The following is a 19,643-nucleotide window of genomic DNA, read 5'->3' as shown; positions in this document are numbered from 1 at the left end:
TCTCTGTGAGTGTAGATCAGAGTCATGTCTTCAGGGTCATAGAAGGACACCTCCCCCCTGTCATAGTCTTTCCCTTTGTCTCTTATTGTCATGTTGGGTTTCTTCTGTATAATAATATTAATCCTCTAGTTCTCTGATTCTTCTGATTATTGCTCTGTTCTCTTACATGCTTCACGTGTTTCTCTAACGTCAAGAAAATGTGTTAAGGTGTTATCAATAAAATGACAGTTTAAATAGAAAGTTCAGCGTCCTTCTGTGTTTACAGACACATCAGACAGGCTTTGATGTATTTAACTGACAGAAAAAAAAACAGGAGATTAATGAACTTGTTTTGCTGATATTTTCACAATTTTTGTTCATCAGGAGAAAAACTTGAACTCCACAGTTAATAAGACTAATTAGTATCAAATACAAATACAGAGGAAATGTTCTCAGCTTCAGTATTTGTATCAAGACTTGCCTGATGAGGTTTTCAAATGTTCAGTGTTTTCATTATAACATCTTCAGTGAGTTTTGTAAATCCTCCATGCAACAATAATAATTAAAAAGACTCAAATTGCTTTCAAATACAGCAGGTGTCCAAAAAAGGAGAAAAAAACGTTATTTTTAGTGTTTCAGCCACTGAAACAACCAAAAGATGAACTAGTCAAATTGTTATTTAAATGGTTTTTGATCACTTTTAGTCGCTCCAAATCACAGTGACTAACAGAAAAGTTTCAGATCAGGCTTCTCAGATTTCTGCCTGCAGGCCTGTAGTGACGGCTCTTGACCTTAAATGACAAGAAATGAACACATGACTGTTCTGTGTTTCAGTCATGAGCAGTTCATGTTGTACATTTCAGTTACTCCAAGAGATATTTTAGTGTTTTCTCACATAGAAAGAAATTGATGGAATTGATTAAAGATTGAAAGATGAAACAAATACATTCACAATAATTTACACAAAAATGTAAAATGAACCAAAGGAAAGAAATTCACTGAGATCTCACTGAACTACAATGAAAAGCTCTAAAAGTCTAAAACAGGTTATTATCAGTTGTTTTGGCATCTCCTGCTTTTCCAATATTACACAAATCTCAGTGAAAGTGTCTCTGTGAGTGTAGATCAGAGTCATGTCTTCAGGGTCATAGAAGGACACCTCCCCCCTGTCATAGTCCAGCTGGACTCTGATCCTCTGGAGACTCTTCTTCACTGTCACAGTCTGACCAACAACATCAGGGCTGCACAGTGGGGACTAAAATGGCACTGATGCCGCTAATAAATCATCATTCTGTTTGAATTATCAACGATTAAATAATAAACACAGGTTTTTTGTGCAGCCCTACACACAAACTACATGAAGTTTCCTCCTCTTACTTTTCCTTTTGTCTCTTATTGCTACTTTAGATTTCTTCTGTATAATAATATTAATCCTTAAATTCTTTGATTCTTCAGATTATTGCTTTATTCTCTTAGGTGATGCACGTGTTTCTCTAACTTCAACAAGATGTGTTAATGTGTTACCAATAAAAGGACAGTTTGAATACAGTAAGAATTAAACAATAAAAATTAAGAGATCAAATTTTCTTCTATGTTTATACACAAATCAAAACACAGCCAGACTTTGATATTTTTATTGACAGAAAATAATCCAGGAAATCAGTGAACTCATGTTTCCGACATTTTCATCATATCTGCTCTGCAGGTGTAAAACAGGAAATCCACAGTTAACAAGACCAAATGCTGAATGTGCTGATGTGATCTGGAATATGAAGTGAGAGTTCACAGAAACACACTGGAACAAACAGCAGCTCCAACTGTACAAATGTTCAACAATTATGAAATAAATGCTTTGGGTCAGTCAGTAGCAAAGAAAACAGTGTCTGTATCTGACAAAGCAATTTACACAGAACTTAGGAACAATAATGAACTTTAGTTTGTATGAATACAACTGAATAAATGTCAGACAGTCAACATTATTCTGCAATGACACATTTTAAAGAAAAACATGGCTGAATTATTATGACAACCTACACAGTTTGGTTTATTTTGCAACATAATGGAGAACATGCTATAAGAAACACATTTAAATGAAGCAAATCACTTAAATGAATCACTGACAGTTAAGTTTTAAAAGATGACATTAGGATTATTTAAGTCAAGTCTATTTATCATTTGGAAACCATTAAAACACAAATTGTCACGATGCTGTTATTAGCTGATATGGATCTAAATAACTGATGAAGGAAAGGAAAGTGACATTTATCAGTGCTTGTTCATCAATGTCTGACACATGGAAGTTTGTTCAACTTCGCACTGTTTAAATGTGTAAAAACTGTTTCATGAACACCCAATGACTTGAAACTGCTATATATTTGTCAAAAAAGGAAAAAATCAACCAAAAAAAGAACAAATAAATATAAAGTTTTAAGGACCTTCAAACTGAATTTGCAAGAAAACAAAGCAAAAATTACTTTTATCCTTTAATTTTACTGTGTTTTGAAAATGATTTTTATCACATTGTATAAAATGCTTCAGATACAAATCTTTCTTTCTGCAATTTCTTACCTAAAAAATAAAAACAGGAGTTGCCGAAATTGAAAAACAAACAACCACAAAACAAGCTGTAACTAAAAGGATGAGACAAGAGAAAAAAAGTTCACAGAGACGTCGTTGCAGTTTTCAGAGAAATCTCAGTCTGACAGATTTTGATATCAGAGGTTTTGGTGTCTCCTGCTTCTCCAATGTTAAAATATGGGAAGAGTTTCTCAGTGAAAGTGTCTCTGTGGGTGCAGATGTGAGTCATGTCTTCAGGGTCATAGAAGGACACCTCCCCCCTGTCATAGTCCAGCTGGACTCTGATCCTCTGGAGACTCTTCTTCACTGTCACAGTCTGACCATCACCATTATTGTATTTTCCACTGCAGTACAGTAAACACCAGTTTCCATATTTTGGTGAAGCAAAACACTCTCCCTTCCTGTCAACTGACTCTTTAGCTAAACCCACAATCCAGTCAGGATGGTCTCCCACCTCCACCTCCCAGCTGTGTTTCCCTGAGCTGAAGCCCTCAGATCCAAAAACATCATTATACTTAATGTTTCTCTCTGGATTATCAGGAAGCTGCTGCTTTGTGTCTCCTTGTCTCACACTGGTCAGATCATCAGACAGATAGAGATAGGGGCTTGCAGTGTTTGGGTCCAGAATGACAGGACTGAAGTGGACCTTCTCCTTCATCTTCTCCCACACTCTGAAGGACAGGTTGCCCAGGTGTTTGGCCACATCTATCAGTGCTCCTGAGACCAGCTGTGGATCTGACACTGAGCTCTGGGCTCTGGCTCTGCTCTGAGTGTCTTTATAACTGCTGAGGAATGGCACGCTGTGTTTCTGCAGCTCTTCTTCAACAGCAGAGATGCTGTCTGACAGAGAGGAGATCTGCTCCTCAATCATCTTCATCTCTCTGCTGATAGTCCTCCCCTTCTGCTCCTCTTCCTCCCTCAGAGCTGCCAGTCTGGACTCCTCTTCCTCTTTCAGGAACTGCTGGAGCTTGTTGAACTCTGCTCTGATCTGCCTCTCTGTGGACAACAGCTGCTTCTTCATGTGTTCCCTCATTTCATTGTATGTTTCCTCCACTTGTTTGTATTTGTTCCTCTTGTCCTGCAGAGACTTTAAGTCAGATTTCAGCTGCTCCTTCAGGTCACTGACTGCTTCTTCTACAGGAACCACTTTGTGACTCTGGTGGAGAGAAAACTCACACACAGGACACACAGCTCTGTCTTCATCCTCACAGTACCAGTAAGGGACGTCTGGATGTTTATCACACACCACCTCCTCCTTCTCTTCCTCCTTCTCGTTTTCTGTCTCAGGTGAGCTCTCACTCTGCCCCTTAGCAAAGGAGTCAGCAAGTTCTTTCAGAGCAACGTTTATAGATGCTTCATCCTTTGAAGATTTTCTTTTACAAATGGGACAGTTTTTGTTTTTAGTTTGTTCCCAGAATTTCTGCAGGCAGCTTGAACAGAAGCTGTGGCCGCAGCTCAGAGACACAGGATCTCTGAAAGTCTCTGAACACACATGGCAGCTCAAGTAACCTTCTAAAAGCAATTTCTCAGCCATCCCTGATAATTTACAGATTACTTAAAGGACAAGACTCACCGAAATACAGTCACTCTGACTTTTGAACAAAATTGTATTCGTCAGTACAGATCCCAGCCTTTACTGTAATGCGTTCCCGGGTGATCGTGAAAGTGAGTCTTTAGGTTTCATTTACTCTCTTATGGGTGGAGCTGATATCAATGACCCCGCCATTTCACTCTGTCACCACTAGATGGCGCAGTTTTTCAGAGTGATAAAGAAATACTGCATCAGACATGCTCATACCTGTCTGTGTCTGTGAACTTGTGCAGAAATACTGTTCAGTTGTGCTGCTGTTTTAAAGGCAGGTTAGACACTGAGCAGGTCAACAATCTGTGGCAGGGTTAAAAAAGTAGAGACAGACAGACAATTTTGGATCATCAGTTAACCTAACCTGCATGTGTTTGAACTGTGGGAGGAAGCCAGATTACTCGGACTGAACCCACGGAGACAGAGGAACAACATCTAAGCTGCAGAGAAAACCCCCACCCTGAATAAACCCAGGAACATGTTGTTGTGAGGTGACAGGACTCACCACTGCATCACTCTTCACTAGGATTAATCTGAAAATGTTCTAAACAACATGCAGTGGTAGGTAAACTCTAAAGAGTGCTGTGACATTATTATTATTTTTTATTTTTTTTGCCAAACCAGCATTTTATCCAAATAAAGGTTTAAAGACCAATAATTTATTATTTGGGAAAGATGCATCACTTCAAAGTATTCAATTCAATTCAAAGTAATATCTTTAAACTGGACTTACTGTCCAGTACAACCTTCAGGTAACATGAAAATATTATGTTTAAATTTTCTGTCAAAGACATTTATCTATACAATATAGAATAGAAGGTCCCGTGATGATGTAACTGCCTTCATCACCTGGATATCTGGGAAGATGAACCAGTCCTTTCACTTGTGACACCACCATGAAACTGCAGTTTCTCTTTACATGTCTAATCCTTGTAGCCAATTTAGATACCAACAAGTCAGATGAGGCATCACTGAGATGAGCTGGAGACACTGTAAACATCTGCCATCTTCTTTCTCCAGCCAGTGACAACACGGAGTCAGCTTCTCTTCTTAGGGTGTCTTTCACTCTTTCCCCCACTGCCTCTGTTTCCAACCTTAGTGCATCATTTCTCTGCAGTTGGCTCTTTCTACTTTTGTTATGTCTCTTTTTTTCATTGTGGCGGGGCCTGATCTGCAGTGCCGCTGCAGGTGAGGCAGACACATCAAAGCGGCATCCACAATCACGCCTCTCCGGCATAAACCAATGAACTGAGTCCAGAGTGAATGTTGTTGTTGTGTATGTGTGGCTGGCAGCAGGGAAGCTGCAGCTGTTGTGACAGCAACCGTGCAATAAAAGTGGTTAAAGATGCTGAAAAGCATAAGTGTGTCATCGGGTCTGTCGTGGGTTGTTTACTTCCACCTCATTTTTGAAGAAATCTCATCGGACACATTTTGATATCAGAGGTTTTGGTGTCTCCTGCTTCTCCAACCTCAAAAAATGGGAAGAGTTTCTCAGTGAAAGTGTCTCTGTGAGTGTAGATCAGAGTCATGTCTTCAGGGTCATAGAAGGACACCTCCCCCCTGTCATAGTCTTTCCCTTTGTCTCTTATTGTCATGTTGGGTTTCTTCTGTATAATAATATTAATCCTCTAGTTCTCTGATTCTTCTGATTATTGCTCTGTTCTCTTACATGCTTCACGTGTTTCTCTAACGTCAAGAAAATGTGTTAAGGTGTTATCAATAAAATGACAGTTTAAATAGAAAGTTCAGCGTCCTTCTGTGTTTACAGACACATCAGACAGGCTTTGATGTATTTAACTGACAGAAAAAAAAACAGGAGATTAATGAACTTGTTTTGCTGATATTTTCACAATTTTTGTTCATCAGGAGAAAAACTTGAACTCCACAGTTAATAAGACTAATTAGTATCAAATACAAATACAGAGGAAATGTTCTCAGCTTCAGTATTTGTATCAAGACTTGCCTGATGAGGTTTTCAAATGTTCAGTGTTTTCATTATAACATCTTCAGTGAGTTTTGTAAATCCTCCATGCAACAATAATAATTAAAAAGACTCAAATTGCTTTCAAATACAGCAGGTGTCCAAAAAAGGAGAAAAAAACGTTATTTTTAGTGTTTCAGCCACTGAAACAACCAAAAGATGAACTAGTCAAATTGTTATTTAAATGGTTTTTGATCACTTTTAGTCGCTCCAAATCACAGTGACTAACAGAAAAGTTTCAGATCAGGCTTCTCAGATTTCTGCCTGCAGGCCTGTAGTGACGGCTCTTGACCTTAAATGACAAGAAATGAACACATGACTGTTCTGTGTTTCAGTCATGAGCAGTTCATGTTGTACATTTCAGTTACTCCAAGAGATATTTTAGTGTTTTCTCACATAGAAAGAAATTGATGGAATTGATTAAAGATTGAAAGATGAAACAAATACATTCACAATAATTTACACAAAAATGTAAAATGAACCAAAGGAAAGAAATTCACTGAGATCTCACTGAACTACAATGAAAAGCTCTAAAAGTCTAAAACAGGTTATTATCAGTTGTTTTGGCATCTCCTGCTTTTCCAATATTACACAAATCTCAGTGAAAGTGTCTCTGTGAGTGTAGATCAGAGTCATGTCTTCAGGGTCATAGAAGGACACCTCCCCCCTGTCATAGTCCAGCTGGACTCTGATCCTCTGGAGACTCTTCTTCACTGTCACAGTCTGACCAACAACATCAGGGCTGCACAGTGGGGACTAAAATGGCACTGATGCCGCTAATAAATCATCATTCTGTTTGAATTATCAACGATTAAATAATAAACACAGGTTTTTTGTGCAGCCCTACACACAAACTACATGAAGTTTCCTCCTCTTACTTTTCCTTTTGTCTCTTATTGCTACTTTAGATTTCTTCTGTATAATAATATTAATCCTTAAATTCTTTGATTCTTCAGATTATTGCTTTATTCTCTTAGGTGATGCACGTGTTTCTCTAACTTCAACAAGATGTGTTAATGTGTTACCAATAAAAGGACAGTTTGAATACAGTAAGAATTAAACAATAAAAATTAAGAGATCAAATTTTCTTCTATGTTTATACACAAATCAAAACACAGCCAGACTTTGATATTTTTATTGACAGAAAATAATCCAGGAAATCAGTGAACTCATGTTTCCGACATTTTCATCATATCTGCTCTGCAGGTGTAAAACAGGAAATCCACAGTTAACAAGACCAAATGCTGAATGTGCTGATGTGATCTGGAATATGAAGTGAGAGTTCACAGAAACACACTGGAACAAACAGCAGCTCCAACTGTACAAATGTTCAACAATTATGAAATAAATGCTTTGGGTCAGTCAGTAGCAAAGAAAACAGTGTCTGTATCTGACAAAGCAATTTACACAGAACTTAGGAACAATAATGAACTTTAGTTTGTATGAATACAACTGAATAAATGTCAGACAGTCAACATTATTCTGCAATGACACATTTTAAAGAAAAACATGGCTGAATTATTATGACAACCTACACAGTTTGGTTTATTTTGCAACATAATGGAGAACATGCTATAAGAAACACATTTAAATGAAGCAAATCACTTAAATGAATCACTGACAGTTAAGTTTTAAAAGATGACATTAGGATTATTTAAGTCAAGTCTATTTATCATTTGGAAACCATTAAAACACAAATTGTCACGATGCTGTTATTAGCTGATATGGATCTAAATAACTGATGAAGGAAAGGAAAGTGACATTTATCAGTGCTTGTTCATCAATGTCTGACACATGGAAGTTTGTTCAACTTCGCACTGTTTAAATGTGTAAAAACTGTTTCATGAACACCCAATGACTTGAAACTGCTATATATTTGTCAAAAAAGGAAAAAATCAACCAAAAAAAGAACAAATAAATATAAAGTTTTAAGGACCTTCAAACTGAATTTGCAAGAAAACAAAGCAAAAATTACTTTTATCCTTTAATTTTACTGTGTTTTGAAAATGATTTTTATCACATTGTATAAAATGCTTCAGATACAAATCTTTCTTTCTGCAATTTCTTACCTAAAAAATAAAAACAGGAGTTGCCTAAATTGAAAAACAAACAACCACAAAACAAGCTGTAACTAAAAGGATGAGACAAGAGAAAAAAAGTTCACAGAGACGTCGTTGCAGTTTTCAGAGAAATCTCAGTCTGACAGATTTTGATATCAGAGGTTTTGGCGTCTCCTGCCTTTCCAATACTGAAAAATGGGAAGAGTTTCTCAGTGAAAGTGTCTCTGTAAGTGCAGATGTGAGTCATGTCTTCAGGGTCATAGAAGGACACCTCCCCCCTGTCATAGTCCAGCTGGACTCTGATCCTCTGGAGACTCTTTTTCACTGTCACAGTCTGACCATCACCATTATTGTATTCTCCACTGCAGTACAGTAAACACCAGAATCCATACTTTGGTGAAGCAAAACACTCTCCCTTCCTGTCAACTGACTCTTTAACTAAACCCACAGTCCAGCCAGGATGGTCTCCCACCTCCACCTCCCAGCTGTGTTTCCCTGAGCTGAAGCCCTCAGAGCCAAAAACAGTGGGATACTTAGTGTTTCTCTCTGGATTATCAGGAAGCTGCTGCTTTGTGTCTCCATTCCTCACACTGGTCAGATCATCAGACAGATAGAGACAGCAGTTTGCAGTGTTTGGGTCCAGAATGACAGGACTGAAGTGGACCTTCTCCTTCATCTTCTCCCACACTCTGAAGGACAGGTTGCCCAGGTGTTTGGCCACATCTATCAGTGCTCCTGAGACCAGCTGTGGATCTGACACTGAGCTCTGGGCTCTGGCTCTGCTCTGAGTGTCTTTATAACTGCTGAGGAATGGCACGCTGTGTTTCTGCAGCTCTTCTTCAACAGCAGAGATGCCGTCTGACAGAGAGGAGATCTGCTCCTCAATCATCTTCATCTCTCTGCTGATAGTCCTCCCCTTCTGCTCCTCTTCCTCCCTCAGAGCTGCCAGTCTGGACTCCTCTTCCTCTTTCAGGAACTGCTGGAGCTTGTTGAACTCTGCTCTGATCTGCCGCTCTGTGGACAACAGCTGCTTCTTCATGTGTTCCCTCATTTCATTGTATGTTTCCTCCACTTGTTTGTATTTGTTCCTCTTGTCCTGCAGAGACTTTTAAGTCAGATTTCAGCTGCTCCTTCAGGTCACTGACTGCTTCTTCTACAGGAACCACTTTGTGAGTCTGGTGGAGAGAAAACTCACACACAGGACACACAGCTCTGTCTTCATCCTCACAGTACCAGTAAGGGACGTCTGGATGTTTATCACACACCACCTCCTCCTTCTCGTTTTCTGCCTCAGGTGAGCTCTCACTGTGTTTCTTAGCAAAGGAGTCAGCAAGTTCTTTGAGAGAAACGTTTATAGATGGTTCATCCTTTGAAGATTTTCTTTTACAAATGGGACAGTTTTTGTTTTTAGTTTGTTCCCAGAATTTCTGCAGGCAGCTTGAACAGAAGCTGTGGCTGCAGCTCAGAGACACAGGATCTCTGAAAGTCTCTGAACACACATGGCAGCTCAGATAGTTTTCAAAAAGTGCGACTTTCTCTGCCATTTTCCAGGGTTTGGTTTCAATGACTCACCGAAATACGACCTCTTTGCTTGATAATGCCGCCAAATTGTGCTCTTCGGTACAGAGCGCAGGTTTTAATGTGAAGGCGTCTCCAGCGTGGTCGACAATGAGTTTAAGTTTCATTTACTCTGTTAGGGGCGGAGCTGATAGTAATGGACTTGCTATTTTATTACATTCTCACTAGATGGCGCTGTGTCTGTGATATAGATGTTGAATACACCACCAGACTACCGCCGATAGTCTCTATGCTTCAGAGAGAAATGTGACTGAACCAACATTAATATGCGTCGCTTTTTAAATTCTGGTTTGAACTTAGGCTGCACTGAGCTGTCATTAATAAATGCTTCTCTTGGGGACGGTCATTGATCCTCTGGAGACTCTTCGTCACTCTTAGAGTCTGATAAACAACATCAGTGTATTTTCCACTCTCATAATTTAAACACCAGATTCCAGTTTCTGGTGAAATGAATGATTCATTCTTGTCAGCTGACACTTTTATTAAACCCACACTCCACTCAGGATGGTCTCCCACCTCCCAGCTGTGTTTCCCTGAGCTGAAGCCCTCAGAGCCAAAAACGTCGGGATACTTAATGTTTTTCTGTGGATTGTCAGAAATCTGCTGTTTTTTTAAATCCAAGTCTCACACTGATCAGATCATCAGACAGATAGCGACAACAGTGTGCAGTGTTTGGGTCCAGAATGACAGGACTGAAGTGGACCTTTTCCTTCATCTTCTCCCACACTCTGAAGGACACGTTGATAGAATATGATACCCATTTACACAAAAATTAAAAATAAACCAAAAATAAAAACCAAAAAACAGAAAATTACTGAGATCTCACTGAACTATGATGAAAACTCCCTTAGACTGTTTTGGCATCTCCTGCTTTCCAAATATTAAACGTGTCTCAGTGAAAGTGTCTCTGTGAGTGTAGATGTGAGTCATGTCTTCAGGGTCACAGTCTGACCAACAACATCTGTATGTTGTCTATTGTTATATTAGAAACACCAAATGTCTAACTTTGGTAAAGCAGGATATTCTTCCTTCCTGTTAACTAAGCCTGTAATTCTATTAACTTTTATTTATATGATGCTAAATCAGAACAACATTCGCCTTAAGAAGTTTTATACTGTAAGGGAAAGACCCTACAATAATACCAAGAAAACAGAGAAAATCCCAACAGTCGTATGACTCTCTATGATTTTGGGCTTTGGCAACAGTGGGAAGGAAAAACTCCCCTTTAGCAGGAAGAAGCCTCCAGCAGAACCAAGTTCAGGGAGTGGGCAGCCATCTGCCACTTGTAGTCAAAGTAAAAACAAATAAAGGAACAAACATAATCAAACAGAAAGTCCAGTCAGAGACATCCGCAGTTCATCAGAAATTGAACAGAGACTGTTTGTGCAGCACTGAAAAAAATATGTTGTTGGATTTACTTAATTCAATGGTGGACATTTGTTGCACACAGATGTTTTGCTTTGGCAGCAACTTAAACAATTGAGTTAAATTAACACAATTTATTCATGTTCAATAAACCTGTGCAATTTGTGTTGATAAAATGTGACTTAAACATGTTTTGATGAAGTAATTTGAGCTCTTGAAATATTTTAATCCTTCACAATTTTCTCACTTTATCCCAACACCATTCAATAACTTTTACCCAATACTACTTGGTCACTTAAATACTACATGTTATCTTCAAATTACATTTTGCTATTATATTCTAGTATCAAATACACAATTTTCAAATGGAGGCCTTATAACAGATTATATTGTCCTCTTCCAAGATGGTTGCTGGCATCCACCAGTAACCTTTCAAAACAAAATGTCTAATTTCACTGCATTGACAGTAGGTAAAGAATTAAACTGACATTACTCCACTACTGAATCTACATAAATCAACAGTTAAATAATGTCAGTTCTTCCGTGTTCTCTGGAATCAATCACAGCAAAGAAATTAGACTCTTTCTTTTGAAAAATGTTGGGAAAGAACAAATCAAAACATTCTATTTAAGGCCTCTGACGTCAAGATTCAGTTAAACAACAATTATAACTAAACAATTTGAGGTAATGTTAGTTTCCATTAACATTAAATTAGGTTACTGAATTGGCAAACACCTTCCTATTAACATTACCCATTTTACCCCAATAACTAAAGAAATTAGCACTTGCAGGTCAAAACCTTTATTCAAGAGATGCAAAAATAACATTGATACAGTGACTGTCAAAAATTACAGCACTGATCATACTGTGACATCTTGGTTCAAAACAGCACACTTAGAAATATTCAACGTTCCTTACTTCAACTGAATGAAACTGAAAATACCATTTCACACGGCCCATATGGGATATTTAGACTGCATAACTGTTCATGCTACATCTCTTCACTAGTAAAAGAAAGAAAAAATACAAAGAGAAATTTAAAAATGCTGCCAAACAGAGAACTTGTACAGAGCAAAAAGGAAAAACAAACAACAACAACAAAAAAACGGCTCGTCCTCATGGCAGTTGCAGTGTATATAAAAATGAACCCTGCGATCTGTTCCTGGAATTGAGCTTCAAAAATGCAGCAGAACAAGTGTGAGATTTAAATGTCTTCTCACCTAGAGCTGGTCACCTCACATGCATAACAGTGAGCTTTCCTAGCAGGAGCAGTTTTGTCTTAGTTGTGAACTTTTCTTGAGAGCTGAGTTGCTTCCAACTCCATTACCACCCTTTGAATCACCTCAAAAGTGTAGCAGAGTTGTGATGGGTAACTCATATTGAAGGAATAAAAAAGGTCCAAACAGCATGGCTACTGCAAAGGTCACGTTATCCAGATCTTGAAGAACTACTATACCCTCGATGATGATGCCAACATCAGAAAAGTCATTGCCTGGTGCATCCTCTGGAGACAGATGTTCATTGTGGTTTTCTCAATCTGTGCAGTGGCCTCAGTCAAGTCCTGGTTAAACACAAAACATTTTTTTAAGATTCCCTTTTAAACTCATCTCTTTTGAATCTACCAGTTCTAATGTTAGAGTAATTTAAACCAATGCAAGCAACATAGTAAATAGCTATAGCCAAAGAGTGGCCTGCCATGCTGCCATTCATGGTCTAACAGAGTTTCTAAGAGAGGGTGAAAAACACAATTTTACATTAGTTTTTGTTAGAAAGACACCGGCCCATCAGAAATCCAGGTTTTGTCACTCAGAAGATGTTAGAATTTAGACTTTCAGCCCCACAATTTGGTTAGCTGTTGGTCTTTTTTTTTTTTCAAACAAAAGCTAATGTAAATATTGGTGGGATTTTCCTTTGTTCACTAGAATGACAAATTTAACGTTTTTTCACACTGATGTGACCCCTAATACAGGGGTGGGGCCTCAAGGGCCGGTGGCCGAGTTCACTACCAGGCCTCATGTGAACTTCAAATTATTAAAGAGGACTACTGGTCCTAACCAGTCCAATGAGGATCAAGTGGATAACTGAATGCATTTTTAAATGTTGCAAAGCCACAATCTACTCATAAAACACTCACCATGAACTCCTGCACCAAGATGTTGCAATTGTCTTTCACACAGATGCGGAGCACTTTGATGAGGGACTCCCTTCGAGCATTAATGTCATCCTAAAGTATTATAACAAAGAAAACAGAGATTTGTGAACTTTTCAGTAGCACAGAAGAAAATGATCCCAGACAAAAACTTAAACCAGTCAACATGCAACACCAGCATCTACAAAGCAATATCAAAAGTTCCTGTTTGACATCAACTTTATGGATATATAGTTTCCAGAACATTTATTTTTTTAAAAAGATCAATTTTTCTCAGTGGGCCAGTAAATGCATGACGAAAATTATGGCATCCTTTCGGTGGAATCAGTACTCACAGGTAATAGTTGACTGTTTCAATGGATGCAGCATAAAAATCTTTTACTGACCTAATGCAATACATATACACTTTGTAGTTAAAGAATTTTAAAGTTCTTACTGTCATTATGGCAGCTACATCCTTTAGCTTTGTGCCCTGTTCCCCCGATCACTTTGCAAACACTTTCAGCAGACTGTCAGAGAGAAACTCAGCTCCGTCAGAAACCTTGACTGTAAAGGCATGGTTGGGATGCACTGGAATGCTGCATTTCATCTGAAATGACATAAAATTATTTTGAAATAACAGCAGGCACTGTGCTTGGTTAATAATCAGTAATGTTTTGTTGAATAAAAACTGTGTTTCCAGATCTTATGGGATTAAAAAAATCCAAAGATGTTTATTTCTGATTTGCAACCCAAGAACCCACAAGTTACAACCTCATTTTAGTTCAAGTGTGCATTAATGTGAGTCCAGTAATCACCTTTCTGACAATACATACAGGTATAAGTTAAACCTATGGCAGATTTTGGATTTCTCAGTTGTATTAATAGGGTGGTCTATTTGAGTATGCATGCACCTAATAATTATAAAAAACCTATTATAATTAAGTTACAGAAACCTTAAGCGAAAATAGAATATACTTTCTTACCATAACACCTTGAACCCACAATCCATCAGCTGACTCCTGGTGAAATGCAGAATAGATGTGGTCTCTCAATGTGCATCAACAAAAACAAAAACAAAAACAAAAGGACAGCAGGTGAGGGCAGGAGGGGTAGGGATGTAAGCTAGCATAATACCGCTGATGATATTAGCTAAAGCTGTTCAATGTCCAAAATCTCACTAACACCACGGTGCAGTAAATACACAATGCAACTGAAGAGTCAGTTGACAAATCTATTCACACAGAAAACCAAATTATGTTATGAGTGCCTCGTAATTAGGTTTAATGTGATATTACGGCTCTTGTGCCAAAGACAAATTCAAATGAAAAAGCGCCAATTCTTTGACAACAGATAAAACAGCAAATAAGCTAACGGCTCTTTTTTAGCATGTTACATGGCGGCACTTTAGACGTTTAACTACATTTGGCTGAAATATGGTAAACATTAATTCAAAAAATCAAGACATACCAAAAAACGTAGAGTTGGCTTGACTTGACTGAGATGGATGCATTTTTTAAACCACGATCCAAAGCCCGCGAGATGAAATCACGCGTGGTTTCACGAGATTTAACGTTGTTATCTTATTGACTTACTTCACCTGAACATGATATGAACAATTTAATACACCCTTTCTGCATATCATGTAGTTTTTACACTATATAGTTACATTTATCTTTAAAACATGAGGCAATTGTGTTAAATACATGCAAGATGCTTACATAAATCCAAGAGATGGCCAGTCCCTTTTTTTCAGTGAGCCCTGCACATAAACTACATGAAGTGTCCTCCTCTTACTTTCCTTTTATCTCTTATTGACACTTTTGGATTTCTTCTGTATAACACTATTAATCCTCTCGTTCTGTTTCCTCAGATTAGATGCTTTATTCTCTTATATGCTACACGTGTTTCACTAACTTCAAGAAAATGTGTTAAGGTGTTATCAATAAAATGACAGTTTAAATAGAAAGTTCAGCGTCTTTCTGTGTTTACAGACACATCAGACAGGCTTTGATGTATTTATTGACGGAAAATAATCCAGGAAATCAGTGAACTCGTGTTTCCAACATTTTCATCACATTTGCTCTGCAGGTGTAAAACAGGAAATCCACAGTTAACGAGACGAAATCCTGAATGTGCTGATGTGATCTGGAATATGAAGTGAGAGTTCACAGAAACACACTGGAACAAACAGCAGCTCCAACTGTACAAATGTTCAACAATTATGAAATAAATGCTTTGGGTCAGTCAGTAGCAAAGAAAACAGTGTCTGTATCTGACAAAGCAATTTACACAGAACTTAGGAACAATAATGAACTTTAGTTTGTATGAATACAACTGAATAAATGTCAGACAGTCAACATTATTCTGCAATGACACATTTTAAAGAAAAACATGGCTGAATTATTATGACAACCTACACAGTTTGGTTTATTTTGCAACATAATGGAGAACATGCTATAAGAAACACATTTAAATGAAGCAAATCACTTAAATGAATCACTGACAGTTAAGTTTTAAAAGGAGACATTAGAAGCACAAATTGTCACGATGCTGTCATTAGCTGATATGGATCTAAATAACTGATAAAGGTAAAGAAAGTGACATTTATCAGAGCTTGTTTATCAATGTCACATCTATTTTATACTGATTAAATGTTTAAAAACAGTTTCATGAACACTTAATGGCTTTAAACACCTTCAAACTGAATTTGCAACAAAACAAAAAATATTACATTTATGATTTTGTTTTACTCTGTGTTTTGAAAATAATTTGTATCTTATTGTATAAATTGCTTCAGGTGCTAAATTTTTCTTTCTGAAATTTCTCTCATAAAAAATAACAACAGGAGTAGCCGAAATTGAAAAACAAACAACCACAAAACAAGCTGTAACAAACAACGAGAAAGTTTGAAACAAGAGAAAAGAAAAAAGAATTCACAGAGACGTCGTTGCAGTTTTCACAGAAATCTCAGTCTCACAGATTTTGATATCAGAGGTTTTGGCGTCTCCTGCTTCTCCAACCTCAAAAAATGGGAAGAGTTTCTCAGTGAAAGTGTCTCTGTGGGTGCAGATGTGAGTCATGTCTTCAGGGTCATAGAAGGACACCTCCCCCCTGTCATAGTCCAGCTGGACTCTGATCCTCTGGAGACTCTTCTTCACTGTCACAGTCTGACCAACACAATTAGTGTATTCTCCACTGCGGTACAGTAAACACCAGTTTCCATATTTTGGTGAAGCAAAACACTCTCCCTTCCTGTCAACTGACTCTTTAACTAAACCCACATTCCAGTCAGGATGGTCTCCCACCTCCACCTCCCAGCTGTGTTTCCCTGAGCTGAAGCCCTCAGATCCAAAAACATCATTATACTTAATGTTTCTCTCTGGATTATCAGGAAGCTGCTGATTTGTGTCTCCACGTCTCACACTGGTCAGATCATCAGACAGATAGAGCCAGCAGTTTGCAGTGTTTGGGTCCATAATGACAGGACTGAAGTGGACCTTCTCCTTCATCTTCTCCCACACTCTGAAGGACAGGTTGCCCAGGTGTTTGGCCACATCTATCAGTGCTCCTGAGACCAGCTGTGGATCTGACACTGAGCTCTGGCTCTGCTCTGAGTGTCTTTATAACTGCTGAGGAATGGCACGCTGTGTTTCTGCAGCTCTTCTTCAACAGCAGAGATGCTGTCTGACAGAGAGGAGATCTGCTCCTCAATCATCTTCATCTCTCTGCTGATAGTCCTCCCCTTCTGCTCCTCTTCCTCCCTCAGAGCTGCCAGTCTGGACTCCTCTTCCTCTTTCAGGAACTGCTGGAGCTTGTTGAACTCTGCTCTGATCTGCCTCTCTGTGGACAACAGCTGCTTCTTCATGTGTTCCCTCATTTCATTGTATGTTTCCTCCACTTGTTTGTATTTGTTCCTCTTGTCCTGCAGAGACTTTAAGTCAGATTTCAGCTGCTCCTTCAGGTCACTGACTGCTTCTTCTACAGGAACCACTTTGTGACTCTGGTGGAGAGAAAAGTCACACACAGGACACACAGCTCTGTCTTCATCCTCACAGTACCAGTAAGGGACGTCTGGATGTTTATCACACACCACCTCCTCCTTCTCTTCCTCCTTTTCTTTTTCTGTCTCACATGAGCTCTCACTGTGTGTCTTAGCAAAGGAGTCAGCAAGTTCTTTCAGAGCAAAATTCATGGATGCTTCATCCTTTGAAGATTTTCTTTTACAAATGGGACAGTTTTTGTTTTTAGTTTGTTCCCAGAATTTCTGCAGGCAGCTTGAACAGAAGCTGTGGCTGCAGCTCAGAGACACAGGATCTCTGAAAGTCTCTGAACACACATGGCAGCTCAAGTAACCTTCTAAAAGCAATTTCTCAGCCATCCCTGATAATTTACAGATTACTTAAAGGAAAAGACTCACCGAAATACAGTCACTCTGACTTTTGAACTAAATTGTATTCGTCCGTACAGATCCCAACCTTTACTGTAATGAGTTCCCGGGTGATCGTCGAAGTGAATCTTTAGGTTTCATTTACTCTGTTATGGGTGGAGCTGATATCAATCACCCTGACATTTCACTCTGTCACAGTCTGGTGCAGTTTCTCACGGTGTTAAAGAAATTCTGCATCAGACATGCTGATAGCCTCTCTGTGTCAGTGAAGTTGTGCAGAAATACTGATCATTCACGCTGCTGTTTTAAAGACAGGTTACTCGGCAGATCAACAATCTGTGCCAGGGTTAACAAATAGAGATAGTTAGTTAACCTAACTTGCATGTGTTTGAACTCCCTTCCAATCCACTCCGTTCAGTCCGACCTCGCCTCGTATCTGCTCCTCCTGGAATCAGAAAGACAAAGAAGAAAAACAACCCTATGTAGCCTTGATCATCTAATATTATCCCTCAGCTGATTTTAAGGCCCAGTTCAGGGCATCTTGTTTGGACTTCCTGACCTAGAAAGACTTATTCTAACCATTATCAGTGTATGTGTAAGCATGCAGCAAAAAAGGAACCTCAAGCGATCTACATCCACGTCAATATTTCAGCACAGGCATAGCGCCGGACGAAGCTTATGGCCCTCAAAACACAGAGAGCCAACTCATTCATGAGCACATTTGCATTGTGTATAAATAGAATAATTAAAACAGCTTTATCAAATAATTTAAATAAATAATCAAGGATTTACAACCCTAACAGGTGACAGGACTCACCACTGCATCACTCTTCACTAGGATTAATGCGAAAATGTTCTAAACAACATGCAGTAGGTAAACTGGTAAAGTGTGAGGTGGCATGATTTCTTTTTTTCCCAAACCAGCATTTTATCCAAACAAAGGTGAAAGATGCACCAGTTATCAGTTTAATATCTTATTCTCTGTTCTGAGAATATATCAAACAACCAAGCCTGAAACTGATCAGATAATTTTTAGAGACTTTATTCCGCCTAAATGCTTTTTCTCAGTTTATAGTGTGTTTGGTTTCCCTGTTCATTAGAAATCATTAATAAGAAAAGAACATTTGTTACATTATAGCTCTTAGTATGTACTTTGTGTCATCCGCTTCATTAAGGTGGCAGTTACTTTTTTCAGGGTGAGCAGCTTTGTTGTATCGCACTCATGTTTCATTCCATAAAAATGTTTGTCTAGTTCAGCCTGTTCTAATACTGCACGGTAAAAGATTACCTGAAGGCATTTCTGCATGCTAATGCTAAACAAACATGACCTGAACTGAATGTTGTAAAGTGCATGTAATTATTTTTAACACAGCATGAAATAATACAGATAATGATAGGGATGTTTTTGTTAATATATATTACTTTGATAACTACTGTTGACAGTAATAACAATGATGATGTGATAAATATTATTTCTCATCCTTTTTCTACATATCTGAGTAAAGTAAGAGTGCACCAACTGTACTACTTCATCCACCATCTTTGATGTTGCAAAAGTCTCAGAGAAATGTAAAACTAGAACTGTTTCAGTACCATCTCTTCTTGTCATGACGTCTCTCCTGCTGCCCAGGACCTGATGTATCAGTCTTTAGGGATGCCTCAGTCTACCCTGCAACAGTACAAATCACATCATAGAATATGCGCATGTGCTGCCTACACTACCACTGGGAAACCATGATCTTCAGCAGGCCTGGGAATCAATGACCTGGTCCACTCACTCACTCTTCTCTATACAATACAGAACAGAAGCTCCCATGATGACGTAACTGCCTTTGTCAGCTGGATGCCTGTGAAAAATAACCAGTCCTTTCACTTGTGACACCACCATGAAACCTCAGTTTCTCTTTACATGTCTAATCCTTGTAGCCGATTTAGATACCAACAAGTCAGATGAGGCATCAATGAAATGAGCTGGAGACACTCTAAACTTCTGCGATCTTCTT

General features: G+C 38.5%; 1 protein-coding gene, 1 long non-coding RNA gene and 2 pseudogenes across 4 annotated transcripts; all 4 read right to left on the bottom strand.

Moving 5' to 3' along the window:
• Positions 1–1,597: 1,597 nt before the first annotated feature.
• On the bottom strand, positions 1,598–4,235 carry LOC145432468 (nuclear factor 7, brain-like). The gene has a single exon (XM_080309437.1). It carries the CDS (start codon positions 4,088–4,090, stop codon positions 2,639–2,641), a length of 1,452 nt encoding a protein of 483 aa, XP_080165563.1. The 5' UTR covers positions 4,091–4,235; the 3' UTR covers positions 1,598–2,638.
• A 3,003-nt stretch (positions 4,236–7,238) lies between these two features.
• On the bottom strand, positions 7,239–9,877 carry LOC145432469 (E3 ubiquitin-protein ligase TRIM35-like; annotated as a pseudogene). Its single transcript, XR_013912760.1, has one exon. The product of XR_013912760.1 is annotated as an E3 ubiquitin-protein ligase TRIM35-like (transcript).
• Positions 9,878–11,907: 2,030 nt separating this feature from the next.
• LOC145432470 (uncharacterized) lies at positions 11,908–15,012 on the bottom strand. Its single transcript, XR_013912761.1, has 4 exons — positions 14,237–15,012; positions 13,708–13,860; positions 13,257–13,346; positions 11,908–12,683 (listed from the first exon to the last, which is right to left on the bottom strand). It is a non-coding gene; the product is annotated as an uncharacterized LOC145432470 (long non-coding RNA).
• Positions 15,013–15,254: 242 nt separating this feature from the next.
• On the bottom strand, positions 15,255–17,826 carry LOC113033195 (E3 ubiquitin-protein ligase TRIM35-like; annotated as a pseudogene). The gene has a single exon (XR_013912759.1). The product of XR_013912759.1 is annotated as an E3 ubiquitin-protein ligase TRIM35-like (transcript).
• Between the last annotated feature and the right edge of the window lie 1,817 nt (positions 17,827–19,643).

Source organism: Astatotilapia calliptera, chromosome 12, assembly GCF_964374335.1.
Source record: "Astatotilapia calliptera chromosome 12, fAstCal68.1, whole genome shotgun sequence".
NCBI classification, from domain to species: domain Eukaryota; kingdom Metazoa; phylum Chordata; class Actinopteri; order Cichliformes; family Cichlidae; genus Astatotilapia; species Astatotilapia calliptera.
This window is presented reverse-complemented; position numbering and strand designations above follow the sequence as displayed.